The 23,927-nt window shown below is 45.2% G+C and overlaps 1 protein-coding gene across 3 annotated transcripts in view; it reads left to right on the top strand.

The window, feature by feature from the left end:
- CPEB2 (cytoplasmic polyadenylation element binding protein 2) overlaps positions 1-23,927 on the top strand; it is a 190,860-nt gene that overhangs the window by 28,824 nt on the left and 138,109 nt on the right. For 2 of the 3 annotated variants that reach the window (XM_056555172.1, XM_056555171.1), the window contains exon 3: positions 16,995-17,039. The exons of the other annotated variant lie outside the window; for it this stretch is intronic. In XM_056555172.1, coding sequence (XP_056411147.1) covers positions 16,995-17,039 — 45 coding nt within the window. The remainder of the gene's footprint in view (positions 1-16,994; positions 17,040-23,927) is intronic. 3 annotated transcript variants of the gene reach the window in all.

The raw sequence follows: 23,927 nt of genomic DNA on the forward strand, positions 1-23,927 counted from the left end.
CCTACAGCAGGGGTCAAGTCCTAGGGAAAAAAGTGTGGGAACTCACCCATGATTTCCACTCAAGAGCTAGTCCTGCAGGACTCCTGCTAATGGGAACTGTGTTCCTGCTCTGGGAAGAGTGCAGGAACTCCGATCCTGTGCGTTCCTGCAGGACTTGAGCCCTGACCTACATGCACCCTGCATACTATCCCTGGGTCCACTGAGATAACAGAAGGAGTCTGACAAAACTGGATGACTATCCCTGTAGAATATCTGGTATCTTGCAACGTAATATTGGGCCCAACATGAACTCATTCTCCAGCTACAGAAACATGTTCACATTGATTGTTAGCTCTGCTGTCATCATTGTATACATGGGCCATATTATAACAAATTACTTGCTTAAAGGGGTATTCCGGGCAAAAGTATTTTATCCCCTATTCAAAGGATAGGGGATAAGATGTCTCATCACGGGGGGCCCGCTGCTGGGACCCCCCGCAATTTCCCTGCAGCACCCGCATTCTATGCGGGTGCTGAATCTCCAGTTTTGGAAACCTCCGGGTTTCCGGGACTGGGGACGTGACGTCATGCCACGCCCCCTCCATTCATGTCTATGGGAGGGGGCGTGCCCCCTCCCATAGACATGAATGGAGGGGGCGTGGCATGACATCACGTCCCCAGTCCCGGAAACCCGGAGGTTTCCGAAACTAGAGACGCAGCTCCAGCAGCGGGTACTGCAGGGAGATCACGGGGGGTCTCAGCAGCACCCCCCACCGTGATGAAACATCTTATCCCCTAACCTTATGATAGGGAATAAAATGTTTTTGCCCGGAATAACCCTTTAATGTGTCTTGTTGTCACTAGCCTATGTTATAATGTCAGAATTCTGACCCACTGAATCTCCCATATACAGCTAGAACCGTAAGGCTAGGTTCACACTGCAGAATATCCAGCCAGATATTGCAATTTCTAAGCGGAATTACATTTGGAAATTCCACATTGTGACCCTAGCCTAAGGGTCTATTCACACGGCAGATTTTCCGCTTGCGGAATTCCCCCTTAAATTAAAGCCCATTGACTTCCATGGGATTCCGCACTCCCATTCACACTTCTGAATTTCCGCTTTAATTTGCGGCGGAAATCTGCCATGTGAATAGATCCTAAGAAACAAACACACACACACTAGCCATCCGGCTGCAGCACCGCCCAGCTCATCAATATTCCTCCCCTCCCTCTCCCTCTTCATTACAGAGTGGGGAGAAGAGGGAGAGGCGGAGGGAGGGGGAGGAATATTGATGAGCTGGGCGGCCTTGCAGCCGCTGATGTCAGAGTGCCAGTTACCCCGCCTGTGCCAGTTAGCACCTGATCAGCCAGTACCACTGGTTAGTGCAGGGGAAGCAAGCTGACAGTTTTCTTTTATATGGGTTTCACTACTATAGCCCTTTTTTATGCTGTACTCTGTTACTTATCGTAATAGTGATAAGCACTGAAAAGAGCATCTCCAGCTTTGGTAGACTTGTTATGATCATAAATGATACTCACCTTAATAGGCACCAGGTAATACCATGTTTGTGATCACCTGCAGACTCTCCCAGGAATATAATCTAGGCATTTTGGCAGCTAGACCTGCTGTGATCATCTGATCACTGGCCAGAAGGCTTTTCTGAAAAGGACTTGCCCTACATGCTGTAGGTACTATTAATATTGATATACAGGTAGTAGAAATATTACTAATACAATGACACAGGTCCCACTAATATAGTGACATAGATATTACTAATACAATGATACAGGTCCCACTAATATAGTGACAGATATTACTAATACAATGATACAGGTCCCACTAATATAGTGACATAGATATTACTAATACAATGATACAGGTCCCACTAATATAGTGACATAGATATTACTAATACAATGATACAGGTCCCACTAACTGTCGGTGCTATTAATATATAGTCACTACAATATGAGCGGGCTCAGCAACATCAGTTAGGGTGGGTTCACACTACGTTTTCTCCAATACGGGAGTGCATACAGCAGGGGGGAGCTGAAACCTCTCGCTCCCGTATGCCTTCGTATGCGGTCCCGTATGTCATTCATTTCAATGAGCCGTCCGGAGTGAAACGTTCGGTCCGGTCGGCTCATTTTTGCGCCGTATGCGCTTTTCCCCCGGACCTAAAACTCAACCACGGTTTGAGGTCCGGTCGTATTTTTTATGTACTGACTTAAAGGGGTATTTCAGGAAGAAAAAAAAAATTATATCAACTAGCTCCAGAAAGTTAAACAAATTTGTAAATTACTTCTATAAAAAAAATCTTAATCCTTCCAATAATTATCTGCTCCTGAAGTTGAGTTGTTCTTTTCTGTCTGGCAACAGTGCTCTCTGCTGACATCCCTGCTTGTCTCGGGAACTGCACAGAGTAGAAGAGGTTTGCTATGGGGATTTCTTTCTACCCTGGACAGTTCCCGAGACAGGTGTCATCAGATAGCACTTGGACAGAAAATAACAACTCAACTTCAGCAGCTCATAAGTACTGAAAGGATTAAGATTTTTTTACAGAAGTAATTTACAAATCTGTTTAACTTTCTGGAGCCACTTGAGATATATAAAAAAAAAGTTTTTTTTCCTGGATAACCCCTTTAAGAGCACCGTACTACTATTATGGTGACATACTGTAGGTACTACTAATAAACTGACATAGGTAGTAATAATATAGTGAAATACTGTAGGCACTACTAATTTACTGACCTAGGTACTACTAATATAGTGACATACTGTACGTATTATTTATATAATGACAGGTACATTGCACTACTGATATGGTGACATACTGTAGGTATTACTAATATACTGACATAGGTACTACTAATATAGTGAAATACTGTAGGTACTACTAATATACTGACATAGGTACTATTAATATAGTGAAATACTGTAGGTACTACTAATATACTGACATAGGTACTACTAATATAGTGAAATACTGTAGGTACTACTAATATACTGACATAGGTACTATTAATATAGTGAAATACTGTAGGCACTACTAATTTACTGACCTAGGTACTACTAATATAGTGACATACTGTAGGTATTATTTATATAATGACAGGTACATTGCACTACTGATATGGTGACATACTGTAGGTATTACTAATATACTGACATGGGTACTACTAATATAGTGAAATACTGTAGGTACTACTAATATACTGACATAGGTACTACTAATATAGTGAAATATTGTAGGTACTACTAATATACTGACATAGGTACTACTAATATAGTGAAATGCTGTAGGTACCACTAATATACTGACTTAGGTACTACTAATATAGTGAAATACTGTAGATATTATTTATATAATGACAGGTACATTGTACTACTGATATGGTGACATACTGTAGGTACTACTAATATACTGACATAGGTACTACTAATATAATGAAATACTGTAGGTACTACTAACATACTGACATAGGTACTACTAATATAGTGAAATACTGTAGGTACTACTAATATACTGACTTAGGTACTACTAATATAGTGAAATACTGTAGATATTATTTATATAATGACAGGTACATTGTACTACTGATATGGTGACATACTGTAGGTACTACTAATATGCTGACATAGGTACTACTAATATAATGAAATACTGTAGGTACTACTAACATACTGACATAGGTACTACTAATATAGTGAAATACTGTAGGTACTACTAATATACTGACATAGGTCCTACTAATATAGTGAAATACTGTAGGTATTATTTATATAATGACAGGTACATTGTACTACTGATATGGTGACATACTGTAGGTACTACTAATATACTGACATAGGTCCTACTAATATAATGAAATGCTGTAGGTACTACTAATATACTGACTTAGGTACTACTAATATAGTGAAATACTGTAGGTATTATTTATATAATGACAGGTACATTGTACTACTGATATGGTGACATACTGTAGGTACTACTAATATACTGACATAGGTACTACTAATATGGTGAAATGCTGTAGGTACTACTAATATACTGACATAGGTACTACTAATATAGTGAAATACTGTAGGTACTACTAATACACTGACATAGGTACTACTAATATAGTGAAATGCTGTAGGTATTATTTATATAATGACAGGTACATTGTACTACTGATATGGTGAAATGCTGTAGGTACTACTAATATACTGACATAGGTACTACTAATATAGTGAAATGCTGTAGGTACTACTAATACACTGACATAGGTACTACTAATATAGTGAAATGCTGTAGGTATTATTTATATAATGACAGGTACATTGTACTACTGATATGGTAACATACTGTAGGTACTACTAATATACTGACATAGGTACTACTAATATAATGAAATACTGTAGGGACTACCAATATACTGACATAAGTACTACTAATATAGTGAAATACTGTAGGTACTACTAATATACTGACACAGGTACTACTAATATAGTGAAATACTGTAGGTACTACTAATATACTGACACAGGTACTACTAATATAGTGAAATACTGTAGGTACTACTAATATACTGACACAGGTACTACTAATATAGTGAAATACTGTAGGTACTACTAATATACTGACACAGGTACTACTAATATAGTGAAATACTGTAGGTACTACTAATATACTGACATAGGTACTACTAATATAGTGAAATACTGTAGGAACTACCAATATACTGACATAAGTACTGTGAATACAGTGACATACTGAAGGTATATTTAATATAATTATAAGGGTATATTGTACTACTAATATAGTGATATACTGCATTACTGATATAGTAACTTGTAACTACTATCATCTAGATTGTTTAGAACCCCTTTAAAATATAAGAATAGTAACAAAGCCAGTATTTGATAAGGTATATGTCTGGTTTGGGATTGAGTAATGTCCTTTGTATCTCTTCTTCTTCATTCATGAACATTCCCATAATACACTGGACCAGTCCGCATTCACCCTTCTTATCTACCAGGTCCACATTTCATGGTCTCTTTTCAACTTCCAAAAGGACTATCCCCCCATCGCCCACACTTCCTTGATGGTGTTGATGGCCTTCGGAAAGATAATGCTCGTTTGGCTTTTCCAGAATTGTCCTATTGTGTTCTTGGCCTGATGTTAGTAGGAAAACTCTTTCATGAGGGCTGGTTTCATGGATACCAAGCACATTCACACCCCAAACAGGCTTGACTTGTCCAATCTCCTCAGGTTCGGTGCATTCTTAATGAGTAGACATGAAATGCCCAATCTAGGACAAGTTGTGACATGTCTGAGGCCAAAACCCTACTTGTCGAAACACATTTTTTCCATTTCCTCCAAATGTATTATGAAGTGTACAAGACTTCTTCCTGAAACAGTCCATTCATACACGTAAAAGAGAACCTGCATAGGAAATAGTCAGTCTGACTTGCCAGTGTCACTTTTGCTGGTGTCGTGGAGCTACAGGTCTCAGTGTTTTTATTTACCCAGAGGTCTAGGCACGCAGGGGGCTTTAGGAAATGACCCAGAGTTTGTTGACTCTATTCCCTTGTCTACTAACTATGGTCGAACTAGCCTGGAAGACCAAGGGGGACATTTATCAAAAGCGGTGCAGAGGAAAAGTTGACCAGTTGCCCATAGCAACCAATAGGGTCGCCACCTTTCTTGGAAGAAAAAAATACCCGCCATGCTAATTTGCATAATTAATTATATATGTGTAACATCACAGGATACACATATGCAGAGGGAAATTTTGTCCTATTCTGACAACCCCTATACCTTATTTATTTCTCCTTATACGGGCCGGTATGAGGGCTCATTTTTTGCGCCCCAATCCGTAGTTTTTAACAGTACCATTATTGTTTGGATGTGATTTTTTGATTGCTTTTTTTTCTTTAAATTAATTTTGGGAGTTGCAGTTAGTTACTAACTACAACTCCCAGAATGCCTTGCTGTGGATTGTGGCTCAGCAGCTGCCCCAAATGAAAACTACAACTCCCAGCATGTTGGACTATATAGCATAGGTCAGTGTTTCCCAACTAGGAGTGCCTCCAGCTGTTGCAAAACTACAAATCCCAGCATATCGGACTATATAGCATAGGTCAGTGTTTCCCAACTAGGAGTGCCTCCAGCTGTTGCAAAACTACAACTCCCAGCATGCCCGGACAGCCGTTGGCTGTCCGGGCATGCTGGGAGTTGTAGTTTTGCAACAGCTGGAGGCACCCCTGGTTGGAAAACACTTATATAGTATATGGTGCAGGATTGGTTGGATAAATACCGGCCATTGCACGGTAGGTATTTTTAATATAAAAATACCGGCAGGGTGGTCAAAATACCGGCTGTGCCGGTAGAATACCGGCCAGGTAGCGACCCTAGCATCAGATCGCTAATTTAATTTTTTAGAAGCGTTGTTAAGAATAAATGGAGCAATCTGATTGGTTGCTATGGGCAATTGGTCAACTTTTTTGTTAAATCTCCCCCCAATTTGTTACATGATCAAGGACCCATAAAGTTTAGAAGAGGACAACTCCAGCGGACTCTGTGTAGAAGATCAGTTATCTTGAGTTAAATAATAAATAACCTATTAATATTATAGGATGGCATGACCTGTGTAAACGATGGCAACAACAAAGTACATTCATCTATATCCTGTAAAAGTCTTTCTAGTAGGCAGCATATGTGAAGATCATTCCAATGCATGCCTCACAATAACCTAACCCTTGTAAAGGGAGAAATCCAACATTACAGCTATGCTAGGTAACTGCTGATAAGCGATGTCCTAGTTTCAGTCAAGGTTATATAAATCACTGAGTACAGTTTATCGCTAATAAGAAGAGTTCTACACTGGTTAACTCTCTTAACAGGGATGTTCGATACATCTATAGTGCAAAATAACTTATCCCCTATCTTAACTATCCCCTATCCAAAGGCAGGGTCCCAGCGCTCGGACCCCCCGCGATCTTCGGTACGGGGCCGCGGCAATATACAGGAAAGGGGGCGTTCCGTCCCCGCATGAGGCGGCGGCCAACACGCCCCCTCCATGTACCCCATAGAGATACATGGTGGGGAAGTGTCTGCCGCGGCTTTCTGCTGGGGACGAAACTTCAATTCCGGCAGACTGTCGCGGCCCCGTCCAGGAGATCCCGGGGGGCCCCAGCGCTCGGACCCCCCGCGATCTATAACTTATCCCCTATCCTTTGGATAGGGGATAAGTTATTTTGCGCTGGAGTACTCCTTTAAAGGGGTACTCTTTAAGATGTCTGATTGTGGGGTCCCACCGCTGGGGACCCCGCAATCTCCCTGCTGCACCCAGCATTCGTTTAGAGCTTCGGGTGCAGTGCCGGAGGCTCGTGATGTCATAGGCACACCCCCTCAATGCAAGTCTATGAGAGTGAGCGTCCCCTCTCATAGACTTGCACTTTGGGGGCGAGCGTCCCCTCTCATAGACTTGCACTATGGGTGAGTGGCCGTGATGTCATGAGCCTCTGCCCCGCATCGCCAGTCATCAGGCACAGAGCGAAGTTCACTCCGTGCACTGGATGTCTGGGGTGCCAAAGCCCAGATCGCGAGAGTCCCCAGTGGCGGGACCCCAGCGATTAGACATCTTATCACCTATCCTTTGGATAGAGGATAAGATTTCTAGGGAGTACCCCTATAAAGAGTGGGTCCAGAAGATACTCTTCTTTTTGTTTATCCTAGAGAAAATTCTGCAGCTTAGCACCGTTTACTTGAATGATCAGACCAGCGCCTATCATATCTTGAATGCCTATCATATTTATAGACCATCATTTTAATGTCCTACCTTACACCTTAATGCACAATCTGTATTGTGGAATATAATTCCTATAGTTTTGTCCTGTGCTATAGGCCAACCATATGCCATTATATATAGTACCTCTGCACTGCCCTGTATTCTTCCCTAGAGCAAAAGTCGTAATAGCAGACACATCAACACATAAAACTGAAAATCCGCACATGAGAAGTAGACTGACAGTACACCCGCCCTTATATTAGGATGTATTTTCTAATATCATATGTTTGGTAATGTAATGAGCATAGCCAGTGCAACACGTGGCTGTATAGTGCTGTATTAGTATCAGAAATAAGGAGGAAATAGTAGCATATTACGAAACATTGGTAAGGACTTGCTATGAATATTGTATACATTTAGACCTAATGGGGGAGATTTATCAAAACCTGTGCAGAGGAAGAGTGGTGCGGTTGCCCATAGCAACCAATCAGATTGCTTCTTTCATTTTCCACAGGCCTCTAAAGAGGCCTGTGGAAAATGAAAGAAGCAATCTGATTGGTTGCTATGGGCAACTGCACCACTCTTCCTCTGCACAGGTTTTGATAAATCTCCCCCAATATCCCAAAAGATTCCATTTAAAGTGATTCCAAAACAGTATATGACTTTTCTTGTTTTATGTACATAGGGGGACATGTATCATTATTTGTGTATGGTAGAAGCATTTTACCCCTTTTCCCGAATTCTAAATTATGTGCAGAAGAGCTAAATTTATCAATCAAGCGCAATGAGCTTCATAAATTGCGGGTAAATATAGTAATCTCCTCAATCCACTCTTTGGAAAATAGAATCGGTGATTTAGAGCATCTTGCTACGTTAAGTCCAAGATGGCTTATATTTGCGCAAAAAAAAAACAGCTCTTGCGGCAAAATTTTTGGTGTAAAGGAAAAGTACGCAGTTAATAAATCCATGCGTACTATAGATGTCACTCCAAGGTACCCCGATTAGGCCACATCTGGAGGACATGCTCTACCAAAACGTGCGCAAAAAAGCGCAAAAAAAGGGCTTGCGCAAAAAAATACACACAAAACAGGGGTGAAATCTTTGATACATGTCCCCCATAGAGTAAATGTGCTTATCTAATAGTCCTCTATCATAAAAATGTTTAAAATAATGTATAAAAGCTAAAGAAACTTGCAGTTTACAACTCTCGATTGCTCCAGTGTGGACACAGTCAGGTCTAAGCACCACTGCCCAAGTACCGTACCCTGGCTCCTCTATGATAGGTCCAGAGTGCCCCGCCTTTGTTGAGTATTGCACTACAAAAGTGAGTGACCTGCTTGGATTCTAGCATTTTTCTAGCTCCTAAAGGGGTAGTCCAGGGAACTGAACTTATCAGACACTTATCTGCTATCCACAGCATAGGGGATAAGTGTCTGATTGCAGGGGAATCTCCTGTACAGGGCCCGGCAGGGGCGGACATATCACTTGTTCAGCCAGTTCGGCTGCACAGGGGCCCAGTGTGTTAGGGGGCCCCCCTAGTAGCCCAGGTCACAGCCTGGGCCTCACAGTTTGGGCCCCTGCAGGGCCCCCTGCCAGTACTTCATACTATATGCTGCAGCAACAGGTCCCGGACCTGCCGCTGCCAGCAGTAATTTGCCTTTAAACCGGCCGGGTGAGACGAACAGACGTGCCCCGCGCAGGCACGCACGTCTGTTCCAAGCCCCTGACATCACGTGTCATGGCCTCTGACCCCGGCAGAAGCGTTAGGAGCAGCAAACCCTCCCGCCTCACACGGCCACATCGCTGAGCAGATAAGGTGAGGAGAGCGACGGTCGGGTACAGGGCGGTGGGGGGTTGGGGAGGGGATTGTAATGATGAAGAGGACAGGAGGGGTGTTGAAGAGGTTGGTGGTGTAATGATAAGGAGGATTGGGGGGTCTGGGAGAGCGTAGTGTTGATAAGGAGGACCAGAAGGGGGGGTCAGGGGTGTAGTGATTAGGGGGTTTAATGTTGATGAGAAGGACTGGGGGGGGGTTGTCAGCTGTGTAATAATGATGAGGTGCTTAAGATATATGGGGTGATGAGGAGACTGAGGATGGAGTGCATGGGGTGTATGGGGTGATGAGGAGACTGAGGATGGAGTGCATGGGTTGTATGGGGTGATGAGGAGACTGAGGATGGAGTGTATGGGCTGATGAGGAGACTGAGGAGGGAGTGTATGGGGTGATGAGGAGACTGAGGATGGAGTGTATGGGGTGATGAGGAGACTGAGGATGGAGTGCATGGGGTGATGAGGAGACTGAGGATGGAGTGCGTGGGGTGTATGGGGTGATGAGGAGACTGAGGATGGAGTGCATGGGGTGATGAGGAGACTGAGGATGGAGTGTATGGGGTGTATGCGGTGATGAGGAGACTGAGGATGGAGTGTATGGGGTGATGAGGAGACTGAGGATGGAGTGCATGGGGTGTATGGGGTGATGAGGAGACTGAGGATGGAGTGCATGGAGTGTATGGGGTGATGAGGAGACTGAGGATGGAGTGCATGGGTTGTATGGGGTGATGAGGAGACTGAGGATGGAGTGCATGGGGTGTATGGGGTGATGAGGAGACTGAGGATGGAGTGTATGGGGTGATGAGGAGACTGAGGATGGAGTGTATGGGGTGATGAGGAGACTGAGGATGGAGTGCGTGGGGTGTATGGGGTGATGAGGAGACTGAGGATGGAGTGCATGGGGTGATGAGGAGACTGAGGATGGAGTGTATGGGGTGTATGCGGTGATGAGGAGACTGAGGATGGAGTGTATGGGGTGATGAGGAGACTGAGGATGGAGTGCATGGGGTGTATGGGGTGATGAGGAGACTGAGGATGGAGTGCATGGAGTGTATGGGGTGATGAGGAGACTGAGGATGGAGTGCATGGGTTGTATGGGGTGATGAGGAGACTGAGGATGGAGTGCATGGGGTGTATGGGGTGATGAGGAGACTGAGGATGGAGTGCATGGGGTGTATGGGGTGATGAGGAAACTGAGGATGGAGTGCATGGGTTGTATGGGGTGATGAGGAGACTGAGGATGGAGTGTATGGGGTGATGAGGAGACTGAGGATGGAGTGCATGGGGTGATGAGGAGACTGAGGGTGGAGTGTATGGGGTGATGAGGAGACTGAGGATGGAGTGTATGGGCTGATGAGGAGACTGAGGAGGGAGTGTATGGGGTGATGAGGAGACTGAGGATGGAGTGTATGGGGTGATGAGGAGACTGAGGATGGAGTGCATGGGGTGATGAGGAGACTGAGGATGGAGTGTATGGGGTGATGAGGAGACTGAGGATGGAGTGTATGGGGTGTATGCGGTGATGAGGAGACTGAGGATGGAGTGTATGGGGTGATGAGGAGACTGAGGATGGAGTGCATGGGGTGTATGGGGTTATGAGGAGACTGAGGATGGAGTGCATGGGGTGTATGGGAGTGATGAGGAGACTGAGGATGGAGTGCATGGGGTGATGAGGAGACTGAGGATTGAGTGCATGGGGTGTATGGGGTGATGAGGAGACTGAGGATGGGGTGCGTGGGGTGTATGGGGGTGATGAGGAGACTGAGGATGGAGTGCATGGGGTGTATGGGCTGATGAGGAGACAGAGAATGGAGTGCATGGGGTGATGAGGAGACTGAGGATGGAGTGCATGGGGTGATGAGGAGACTGAGGATTGAGTGCATGGGGTGTATGGGGTGATGAGGAGACTGAGGATGGGGTGCGTGGGGTGTATGGGGGTGATGAGGAGACTGAGGATGGAGTGCATGGGGTGATGAGGAGACTGAGGATGGAGTGCATGGGGTGTATGGGGTGATGAGGAGACTGAGGATGGAGTGCATGGGGTGATGAGGAGACTGAGGATGGAGTGCATGGGGTGTATGGGCTGATGAGGAGACAGAGGATGGAGTGCATGGGGTGATGAGGAGACTGAGGATGGAGTGCATGGGGTGTATGGGGTGATGAGGAGACTGAGGATGGAGTGTATGGGGTGTATGCGCTGATGAGGAGACTGAGGATGGAGTGCATGGGGTGATGAGGAGACTGAGGATTGAGTGCATGGGGTGTATGGGGTGATGAGGAGACTGAGGATGGAGTGCATGGGGTGTATTGGGTGATGAGGAGACTGAGGATGGAGTGCATGGGGTGTATGGGAGTGATGAGGAGACTGAGGATGGAGTGCATGGGGTGATGAGGAGACTGAGGATGGAGTGCGTGGGGTGTATGGGGTGATGAGGAGACTGAGGATGGGGTGCGTGGGGTGTATGGGGGTGATGAGGAGACTGAGGATGGAGTGCATGGGTTGTATGGGGTGATGAGGATGGAGTGCATGGGGTGTATGGGCTGATGAGGAGACTGAGGATGGAGTGCATGGGGTGATGAGGAGACTGAGGATGGAGTGCATGGGGTGATGAGGAGACTGAGGATGGAGTGCATGGGGTGATGAGGAGACTGAGGATGGAGTGTATGGGGTGTATGCGGTGATGAGGAGACTGAGGATGGAGTGCATGGGGTGATGAGGAGACTGAGGATTGAGTGCATGGGGTGTATGGGGTGATGAGGAGACTGAGGATGGAGTGCATGGGGTGATGAGGAGACTGAGGATGGAGTGCGTGGGGTGTATGGAGTGATGAGGAGACTGAGGATGGAGTGCATGGGGTGATGAGGAGACTGAGGATGGAGTGCATGGGGTGTATGGGCTGATGAGGAGACTGAGGATGGAGTGCATGGGGTATATGGGAGTGATGAGGAGATCGAGAATGGGTTGTGTGTAGTGTATGGGGGGATGAGACTGAGGATGGGGTGTGTGGGGTGTATGGGGGAGATGAGGAGACTGAGGATGGGTTGCGTGGGGTGTATGGGGTGATGAGGAGACTGAGGATGGAGTGCGTGGGGTGTATGGGGTGATTCAGTGGTGTATCGTGGTTGGCAGTATTATATTAATAGAGTACAGTGGTTGGCAGTATTATATTCAGGGGTACAGTATTTGGCAGTATTATATTCAGGGGTACAGTATTTGGCAGTATTATATTCAGGGGTACAGTGGTTGGCAGTATTCAGGGGGTACAGTGGTTGGCAGTATTATATTCAGGGGGCACAGTATTTGGCAGTATTATATTCAGGGGTACAGTGGTTGGCAGTATTCAGGGGGTACAGTGGTTGGCAGTATTATATTCAGGGGTACAGTGGTTGGCAGTATTATATTCAGGGGTACAGTGGTTGGCAGTATTATATTCAGGGGTACAGTGGTTGGCAGTATTATATTCAGGGGGTAAAGTATTTGGCAAGGTTATAATGATTATTGTCATCATACAGAGGATGAGGATCTACTGACAAACGAAGGAACCAATGATGTCCAGGTGTCAGACTCTGCAGAGAAGATGGAAGAAGTCCTGGTGTCTGGACCAGATGAAGAAGAAAAGTAAAGACAACAGAGAAGACGTCACTCAGGTCAGTGATATCATTGTGTATTTTCCTAACTGTCCCATCAGAGCTGTAGTCACTGATATCATTGTGTAGTCTCCTGACTGTCCCATCAGCTGTAGTCACTTCAGACATAATGGGAGTTGCAGCTTTCCAACATCTCGGGAGCCACTTGAACCAAGGTGATTGGTGGGGGTCCCATGAGTCAGACCCCCACCATAAAAATGGGCTGTTTATTTTAAAATGCCTGGGCCTATTTTTGGTCCCAGTCTGGCCCTGCCTGTAAGTCACTTCTATCACTAAGGATAGAAGCCAAGGAACCAGGGGGTGCCAAGGGGTGTCGTGCTAAGTCCAGGGGTGCGAATGTAAAGGGGAGCACTGCCCTCTGCCTCCCAGCTAGATACGGGTCAGGCTGACCCGGGGGAGTACTCACTGGGCCACACACTGAGAGAGACAGGGGCCACCCGGAGCCCACCTCAGGAGCCGTTGCATCCACCTGTGGTGGACAAGGCAAGTGGCGACACTACACACGCGGGGTAAGTGGAGGCCCTCCGGTGGGGTCTAGGTACATGAGGGGGCACAGTGCTGTGGGGGTGGGGGGGTGGGGCCCAGGCACATTCTTAGCACAGGGGCCCTCTGCTGTCTGTGTCCGCCCCTGGGGCCCGGGTACTTACCAGTCCTCAGCATGCTCCAGCCCCCACCTTCCTGGACAAGAGCAATTGATGGTCCGCTCAGCCAATCACCGGCCAAGCCAGGCACCACATGACCAATCCTTAGCTCCGATAACATTATGGGGATCATTTAGTAATATTCCTTTTTTTCCCATTTCCATAGTGACTTTTTTTTTTTTTTGCATTTATCCCTTATATGTATCAACATGTTTTCACATGTCCGAAAAACTTAAAGGGGTATTCCAGGCAAAAACTTTTTTTATATATCAACTGGCTCCGGAAAGTTAAACAGATTTGTAAATGACTTCTATTAAAAAATCTTAATCCTTCCAATAGTTATTAGCTTCTGAAGGTTTCTGTCTAACTGCTCAATGATGATGTCATGTCACGGGAGCTGTGCATGATGGGAGAATATCCCCATAGGAGCTGGACAGCTCCCGGGACGTAAGTCATCAGAGAGCAGTTAGACAGAAAACAGCAACTTAACTTCAGAAGCTAATAACTATTGGAAGGATTAAGATTTTTTTTAATAGAAGTAATTTACAAATCTGTTTAACTTTCCGGAGCCAGTTGATATATATAATAAAAGGTTTTGCCTGGAATACCCCTTTAAAAATAATGTTTTTAACCTCCCTATTGTAAGCAAAATATCAAAGCAGGAAAATTTGCCAAAGACAGGGTGAACAATTTTAGAAAGCACTCGAATTGTGAAAAATGTAAGGCTGCGTTCACATCACGATCTCTCCATCCGACTTGAGTATACGATTTTATAACTGAAAATGGTATGAAATCGTATATAAAGTCGGATCCATTGACCTCCATAAAAAAATCAGATCCATTACACACATCCAATTTGATCCGCATCCGATTTCACACGATTTTTGTTCAGGTCTGAAATCGTGGTCAACCCCGATTTCATACCCGAACAAAAATCCTGTGAAATCGGATGCGGATCAAATTGGATGTGTGTAATGGATCCGATTTTTTAATGGAGCTCAGAGGATCCGACTTTATATATGATTTCATACGATTTTAAGTTAGAAAATCGTATACTCAAGTCGGATGGAGAAATCGTGATGTGAACGCAGCCAAAAAACCATGCCCACTTTTCAGGAAAAAAAACTAAACATAACAAAATGAGCGGACAAATAGGCAAAGTGTGGCACATTTGTGGGGAAAAAACCACAGCAACTACCATAAATTAAAAGAAGAATACGTTGGAGGCCAAACCAATAGAAAAATAGACAGATGAATAGATATATAGGAGATAGAGAGAGCAATGAATATAATATACGTTTATTTGCATATAGGATGAGGTAGTAGTGGTTATTGGAGGGTTGTAGTACTAGGCTGTTGGAGATGTAAAATAAATCCCCTTTGTCATTACACAATGCAAACTCCAAAATAGTGGAAAGCACAATGGCAGCATCTTGTTGTTGTTGGTAACCCGGTGCCCAGGCCTACAGGTTACAATGAGAGAGCTTTGTAGCCATTGCTGTTTCCATAGTAACTGTATGCTGTGTAACAGAAGCGTGGTCACACTAGCTGCATCTACTGCATGTACACCTGTCATACACAGAAATCCAATGTGATTTATTGATTTAGAGATCATTCATAATATACTCCATATTGTGTACTGTGTCTATATCACTGCAGTGGTAAAGCTGCATTTATACAGCACTGTACCTGGGCACCTCATTGCAGTAATACAGGATAAGTACAATACTAATCTGGATACCATGTAGTTATTTCATAGAATTCATGTGGAAAAAAATCTTATTTTGAATTGGGCATTACCTGTCCCTGGTGAACAACTATAGTGCATGTTTACATGCTCCATCTGGGTTACTCCTGAATAGTAATCTTTAGGGGCAGCAGAGGAAACAGGGGCACAAGGCAATTGCCCACTTAGCTTCCTCTAACACCAGCCTTGCTTGTTGGTGGACCTCCCATGGAGGTAGACCACACAGTTGTTATGGGGCACATGGGTAATCGGTGGCCTTGGACTGGTTCTAGTCCCTTCATGTCCTGTAAAATGCCCCTGCCAACTGCAGCTTTCAATTGGGTTTGAATCCTCAGGAAGCAAATGCAATTAAAAATGTATGTGAAGCAGAGAGCCATCAGCTTCCTGCTCCACCACAGGAGGCCTGGAGCAGATGAAAATATCACTGACATGGCATTGTACTGACATGAGGTAGTGACATGAGGAGGCTGACATGAGGTACTGACATGAGGAGGCTAACATGAGGTACTGACATGAGGAGGCTGACATGAGGTACTGACATGAGGTACTGACATGAAGTACTGACATGAGGAGGCTGACATGAGGAGGCTGACATGAGGTACTGATATGAGGAGGCTGACATGGGGTACTGACATGAGGAGGCTGACATGAGGTACTGACATGAGGTACTGACATGAGGTACTGACATGAGGAGGCTGACATGAGGTACTGACATGAGGAGGCTGACATGAGGTACTGACATGAGGTACTGACATGAGGAGGCTGACATGAGGTAATGACATGAGAAGGCTGACATGAGGAGGCTGACATGAGGTACTGCCATGAGGTACTGACATGAGGAGGCTGACATGAGGTACTGACATGAGGAGGCTGACATGAGGAGGCTGACATGAGGTACTGACATGAGGAGGCTGACATGAGGTACTGACATGAGGAGGCTGACATGAGGTAATGACATGAGAAGGCTGACATGAGGAGGCTGACATGAGGTACTGACATGAGGTACTGACATGAGGAGGCTGAAATGAGGAGGCTGACATGAGGAGGCTGACATGAGGTACTGACATGAGGTACTGACATGAGGAGGCTGACATGAGGTACTGACACGAGGAGGCTGACATGAGGTACTTACATGAGGTACTGACATGAGGTACTGACACGAGGAGGCTGACATGAGGTACTGACACGAGGAGGCTGACATGAGGTACTTACATGAGGTACTGACATGAGGTACTGACATGAGGAGGCTGACATGAGGTACTTACATGAGGTACTGACATGAGGTACTGACATGAGGAGGCTGACATGTTCAGCTGCTCATGGTCTCTTGTGGCAGAGAAGGGAACCAATGACTTTTTACTTCTCCACAGAAAAAAGGACCAGTGCTCATTGCTCAACATGAGGGTGAGGTGAAGGTGAGTTTCAATTTTTATTAATATAAAGGAGGCATAATTAATGGGGGAAAGGGGCAAACTAATATGTGGGGGCAATTATTCCATATGAGTGTAAAAACAGATGCCATATTACTTAGTGGAGGCACAAAGGTGGACATATTACTAACTGGGAGCACAAAGAAGGCCATCAGACTGGGGACACAAAGGAAGGTATGATGCCCTCCATTTCTATGGGAATGACAGAGATGCACACTTCCATAGAGAATAAATGGAGAACGTGCTTTCTGCAGCACTCACTCCTCTCAGAAAGCCCGGTCCCATTATGGAGATCTCGGTGGTCCCAGCAGTCAGAGACCCTGTGATCAGATACTTATCCCCTATCCTATGGATAGGGGATAAATTGTCTTTCACTGGACCCCCTATTAAATGTGTGATGGCACAATTACTATAACTTTTTTTTTATAGTGCCCACATATTGTGCATCACTTAAATTAGTCTCTAGTCCAATTAGGGATCACAAACTAAATTCCCCTGTCAGTATGTTTTTAGAGTGTGGAAGGAAACCAGAGTACCTGAAGGAAACCCACACAAACATGGGGAGAACATGAAAACTCCATTCATATCCTTGGTGGGATTTGGACCTAGGACCTCAGCACTGCAAGGCAACAGTTCTAACCACTACTCAACTGTGTGAGCACAATAAGGGAAGTACTAATATTGTCTGAGACACCAAGTGGGGGCATTATTAACGCTTGGGGCACTGCATTTGTGGAAAAGGTTAAGAGTTTTGCTCAGAAAATTCTGCAGAGATGAGTTGAGGCTGGAAGAAGTCTTTATGTCGGTCTGAACATGAAAAAAAAGGGGAAAGTAAACAACTCCAAGCAGAAAAGACAACCCAAAGGTCTATTCACACTACAGAATTTCTGCTAGCGGAATTCTGCCTCAAATTAAAGCCCATAGACTTCTATGGGATTCCGCACTCCCATTCACACTTCTGAATTTCCGCTTGCGGAATTCCGCAAGCAGAAATTCAGAAGTGTGAATGGGAGTGCGGAATCCTATAGAAGTCTATGGGCTTTAATTTTAGGCGGAATTCCGCATGCGGAAATTCTGCCGTGTGAATAGACCCTAAGGCTAGGTTCACATTGCGGAATCTCCGGGCAGAAAATTTCCGCTCTGAGATTCCGAGTGCGGCCAGTGCTGACTGAATCAGTCAGCGCTAGGACCGGGCAGATACTGCAGTCTCCAATAGACTGCAATGTGTTCCGCGAGTATTTCCATCTGAAGAAAGAGCAAAGCCATTCTTCAGGCGGAAATTTCCAACCGGATTTTCCGTTCACAAATTCCACTTCACAAATTCCGGTGAATTTGTGAATTTGTTTCCATTCACTACACTATACATTTTAGGAAGCGGAATTGCAGGCGGAAATTTCAAAGCGGAATTGCAGGCGGAAATTTCGTAGAGTGAACCTAGCCTAAGGGTACGTTCACACGAGCGGATTTACAGCGTATATTACGCTGTGGATTTGCTGATGAAGGCCCGCTCTATGCTGTCTTTACATGTGCCTGCTCGTAGCGGCAATACGCCGTGACGAGCAGACACACTGCAGCGATGTGCGCGGCGTTCTCACACATCACGGCCACTCTCCCTGCTCTGAGTTCAGCAAATAGCTCCCGCAATGTGTGAGTATACTGCGATTCGCACATCGCAGTGTGTCTGCTCGTTGCGGCGTATTGCTGCTACGAGCAGGCACATGTAAAGACAGCATAGAGCGGGGGCCTTCACCAGCGGATCCGCAGCAAAATCCGCTTGAAAATCGGCTGGTGTGAACGTACCCTAAGAGTCACTGGGGGAGATTTATCAAAACCTGTGTAGAGGAAAAGTTGCTGAGTTGTCCATAGCAATTCTGATCTGATTGGTTGCTATGGGCAACCCAGCAACAAATATGTTGTCAGGGTTTGCTGGGAGTTGTAGTTTTGTAACAGCTGGAGAGAAGTTGGGGATCACTGATGTACTACTGTATGATAACAGGTACAAAAAAATTAATTTGACAAATTTTTCCCCTTTTCAGTGCCCGTTAACCATTACTATGGCTGTAGTTTCTCATGTTATCTAATGTCTTACTGCTGATTCCTATCTGTAACATCCAACCACACGATTACCTAAGGCCTAATCTGTGTTCCACCCTTCTCCCCCAGAAGGCCAGAGGAGCCGCAGATGGATTAGTTATTTGCTTTGGGCCCAGACAGTTCTGTGCTCTCACTAGGGAAAAATCCCATGTCTCAGCAAGTCTTTGGAAGTAGCACTTTCTCCCATTACTGCCTGCTATACCCTCCCATAGCTGCAGGCATCTTGTATAGTAGAAAACACTTACACGTGTTCTAAAAACTCAGGATAACCATAACAGGGGAGAATCCTGGAAGCTAGTGCGGAGAATACCATGCTGGGGTGGCTTGCAGCATTTAACTCTTCGCAGACTCCAAATAACAATGCCTGACACTTCCACAACCCCCAGAAATGCTAATGGCCTCCCTGTACAGAGTGTACGTAAATGGTGCATAAATAACACTAGAGGAGGAGAAATACAGAGTCAGCCTTGTGGGCATTAGTCAGCAGTCACTACCATGCACTGTGTACACAGCCAGGGCTGACATTGTTTGCTGCAGAGCTAAGTGCACTTACTGTCCCTACTATGAGGCATATGGACATCATAGGGGAAGGAGGGGGGTACTGTGCTCAGGAAACCCCCGCTATTAGCCAGATAGAGAGGATTTCTCTCTGGAGGACTTGGCGTGACCGTGTATTACATGATCCCCCACTGGCTTCAAACATGGGCGCACCGACAGGCAGCTGATGGCAGGGGATTCCAACAGAAAGACCACCGCAATAGGATCACTATTGGGGCAGCTGTCTCAGTAAGGGGGTTTTCACTAAGGTTTCCTAAAGCTTGTAGGTACTTTACCAAAAATATTAAAAACTATATAAACAACACTTTTCTAATACAGTTGTGGAATGGGGTGTGAGATGTAGGGCAGTTGGAATTACCCTAGGAGCAGATGGCATTAACCCGTTGTATTCGTGACGCCAGGGTGTGGTTTATCCTCTGCACCACCCGAAGGTATACCGCTGCATCCTGGGCTAGGCACAGGGGCAATAATGACTCCGACACCAGGTTACGGACAATGGTAGCTTTACTGAGTGACAGATGGAACAGTCCGTACAGTGTAACCAGGCCCACGGAGGTGACCAGTGACTTCAGAGACCTTAAAGGGGTATTCTGGGAAAAAACATCTTATCCCCTTTCGAAAGCATAAGGTATAAGATGTCCCAAGAGCGCCAACCACCCCCCCCCCCCACGATCTCCCTGCAGCAGCCCACATTCTATGCGTAGCTGCGTCTGAAGTTTCGGAAATCGCCGGGCTTCCGAGACGGGTACGTGACGTCACGCCACTCCCACTCCATTCCGAGACGTCACGTCCTGTCTCGGAAGCCCGGCGGTTTCCGAAACTTCAGATGCAGCTATGCATAGAATGCGGGCTGCTGCAGGGAGATCGCGGGGGGTCTCAGCGGCGGGCCCCCCACGATCAGACATCTTATCCCCTATCCTTTCGATAGGGGATAAGATGTTTTTGCCCGGAATACCCCTTTAAGGGCTTGCTCACCTTTGCTTTTTCTATACGGCTATATTCACATCGAAATGTCCGAGTGGAGTCCGGTGGCAAAATTCCACACAGAGTCCTATTGTTTTCAACAGGAATCTGCTGCACCTTGCACAATGTAGAATTTCCGTGGCGGAAACATCTGTCGTGGAAATACCGATTACGGCCTCCGCAGAAAAAAATTGACATGTCAATTCTTTCTATGGAACCTGCTGGGAAAAGCATTGCCATCTATGACGATAGCGCATTACCAAGCAGTCCTTGTGCTGCCATGATTTGTCAGTGGACACTGTTTGCAGAAAACTGTGTGAACATGGCCTTAGTGGTCTCCAAAACTGTGGACCTCCAGCTGTAGCACAACTAGAACTCATGTCTCCCGGCTTTCTAGGTAGGCATGCTGTGAATGCAATTTGACAACATCATGAGGTCCACAGTTTGGAGACCACTGCTGACTTCCACCTCAAAAACCCTGCTCCCTAGGACTTCAATAGGAGTTGAGGAACCACGTGATAAAAGAGTGACAAGTCTACTATGAGGATACACTCTGAAGCTCCCACATGTTAGGGCAGTGTTTTCCAACCAAGGTGCCTCCAGCTGTTGCAAAACTACAACTTCCAGCATGCCCGGACAGCCAACGGCTGTCCGGGCATGCTGGAAGTTGTAGTTTTGCAACAGCTGGAGGCACTCTACTTGGGAAACACTGTGCTAGGATTTTAAACTGCAATTATGGAAAATAAAGCTGGGAACAGATCATGAATTGAGGACACATATACAGGAAAGACTGTGGCTTCTCCTTTTTATTTTATATATATATATATATATATATATATATATATATATATATATATATTATTATTATTTTTTTTTATGAATCTCTGCCTTTGTTTTCAGTCATTGCAACTATAAAACCTGAATGTGTGAACACAGCCTAAAATTATGTTCCCATTTATGGAAATATTCCAACGGGTCTTCAGAAATCCGCAGTGCATTATGTACATGTGAAAGTACCCTAAATGTCCTGCAAAATCTGCCTTTAGGGTGCGTTCCCACGCGCGGATTTTTTAGCGGGTTTTCCGCTGCTCATTTGAAAGTGGGCGGGCTCTTCTCGGCTGTCCGCAGCAGATTTTCCGCGGCGGAATGTACACTGCGGAAGATCCGCCGCAAGCCCCATTGAAGTCAGTCAGGGACTGTGGCGGATTTTCCGCAGCGTAAATTCCGCCGCGTAAAATCTGCTGCGGACAGCCTAGAAGAGCCTGCCCACTTTCAAATACGCAGCGGAAAACCCACTAAAAAATCTGCGCGTGTGAACGTACCCTTAGAAGGATATGGGGTAAAAGATGGTCTTTGTACTGATTTTTTTATTTTATTTTTTTGAATTGTATAAAATTTTGTTTCATTATCAGGAATCCTGTGTTATCAGGAAGGTTTTTTTTTCTTTTCTTCCATAGCCCACCACCCCAGGTCACTCGCGTTACATGCCAGATGGCTGCATATGTCCAGTTAAGCATAAGTGGCCAGATTAGGAATGCATCCTGTCACTTTCGGGGATTGACCGCTTATCCTGGGCTCCATGGCAAATTCTCCAGCGCATCGAACTAGCCGTGTGACTCAATAGGAATGATTCTGTAATCTGGTTAAGGAAACTTTATTTTGTGCCCAACATTTACACCACCAAAAAGGCAACCAATGTATATGTTGGTTGGGGAGCCCACTCAACACAGACCCCAAAAATAAGGCTGCTTTCACACTACCGTTGTCACGTGGTAGTGTGACCGCCGTCGGGGCCACCGAGGACAATAGCGAGAGAATAAATACTGTTTGCGCCATCTTTTTCTCCCGTTACTCCTGCTGAAAAACAGCAGCGCTGGACGGACCCCATTGACTATAATGGGGTCCATCGGGACCTGCTGTTGCCTGTTGCGCCCTGTTAAAATGACAAGGCCCCGAAGGTTTACGTAGGGGCCACATGGGATGGGCCCCTCCCCCCCCCCCCCCCCCCCCCCCTCTGTGGTTCCTTCACTGTGATCCACGTTTTATAATTTAGGAGGATACATATACAAGCACATAGTTCAGGGATAGTTCATTAAGGGTTAACAATAGAGATGAGTGAATTTACAGTAAATTCGATTCGTCACGAACTTCTCGGCTCGGCAGTTGATGACTTTTCCTGCATAAATTAGTTCAGCTTTCAGGTGCTCCGGTGGGCTGGAAAAGGTGGATACAGACCTAGGAGACTCTTTCCTAGGACTGTATCCACCATTTCCAGCCCACCGGAGCACCGGAAAGCTGAACTCATTTATGCAGGATAAGTCATCAACTGCCGAGCTGAGAAGTTCGTGACGAATCGAATGTACTGTAAGTTCGTTATATCTAACTTTCTTTGAGTTTATCTGATAGGGCCAGTATGTTGCTGGGCAGATTTGAAACCGTCACTGATTGGTGGTTACAGCTGAGGTGGGAAAATTCAGGATTATAAAAGTAAGTACAGACCAGCTAGGTGTACAGTAGGTGAAGAACAGAAGAAGCAGCTGCCCATCCCTCCCTCCCTTGTCACGCTGCCGTTGTTGAGGGGTCACCAATTGGTGGACAAAGTCCCAGTCTTATTATTGGAGGTCACCCAGATTTTTCTGGGGGGACAGTTTCGGTTTGGTATACACTTAGTGGTATTTATATATATATATATATATATATATATATATATATATATATATATATTTATTTATTTATTATGGTTTGGAGTTATATATTTATATGTATTTAAAAAAACATTATTTATTGATTATTGATAGTTATTATCATAATTAAAATAAATATTCCCTCAATAAACGGCCGTGGCCTTTTACCAAACACTAGAGTGCGGCTTTTATTCAAAGGGTATTTGGTTGGGCGGGGGGGTGGAGTGTGGGGGGTCCCCATCCCATGACGTCCGTCAAACTAAAAGGAAAAAAAAAAAAAAGAGAGAGTTTGGTGGCCGTTCTTGACGGGGTGCAACGGCAGCGTGAAAGTAGCCTAAAGCACCAACAAAAACACATAAATATTGGAGGAGATTTAGCAAAACCTTTCCAGAGAAAAAGTTGTTGAGTTGCCCATAACAACCAATCCGATCGCTTCTTTCATTTTTAACAAGGCCTCTGCAAAATGAAAGAAGCGATCTGATTGGTTGCTATGGGCAACTGGGCAACTTTTCCTCTGGACAGGTTTTGATAAATCTCCCCCATTGAGATTACAGGTTAAAAAATACCATACAAA

The sequence above is a fragment of the Hyla sarda genome, chromosome 1, assembly GCF_029499605.1.
Source record: "Hyla sarda isolate aHylSar1 chromosome 1, aHylSar1.hap1, whole genome shotgun sequence".
In the NCBI taxonomy this organism is placed as follows: domain Eukaryota; kingdom Metazoa; phylum Chordata; class Amphibia; order Anura; family Hylidae; genus Hyla; species Hyla sarda.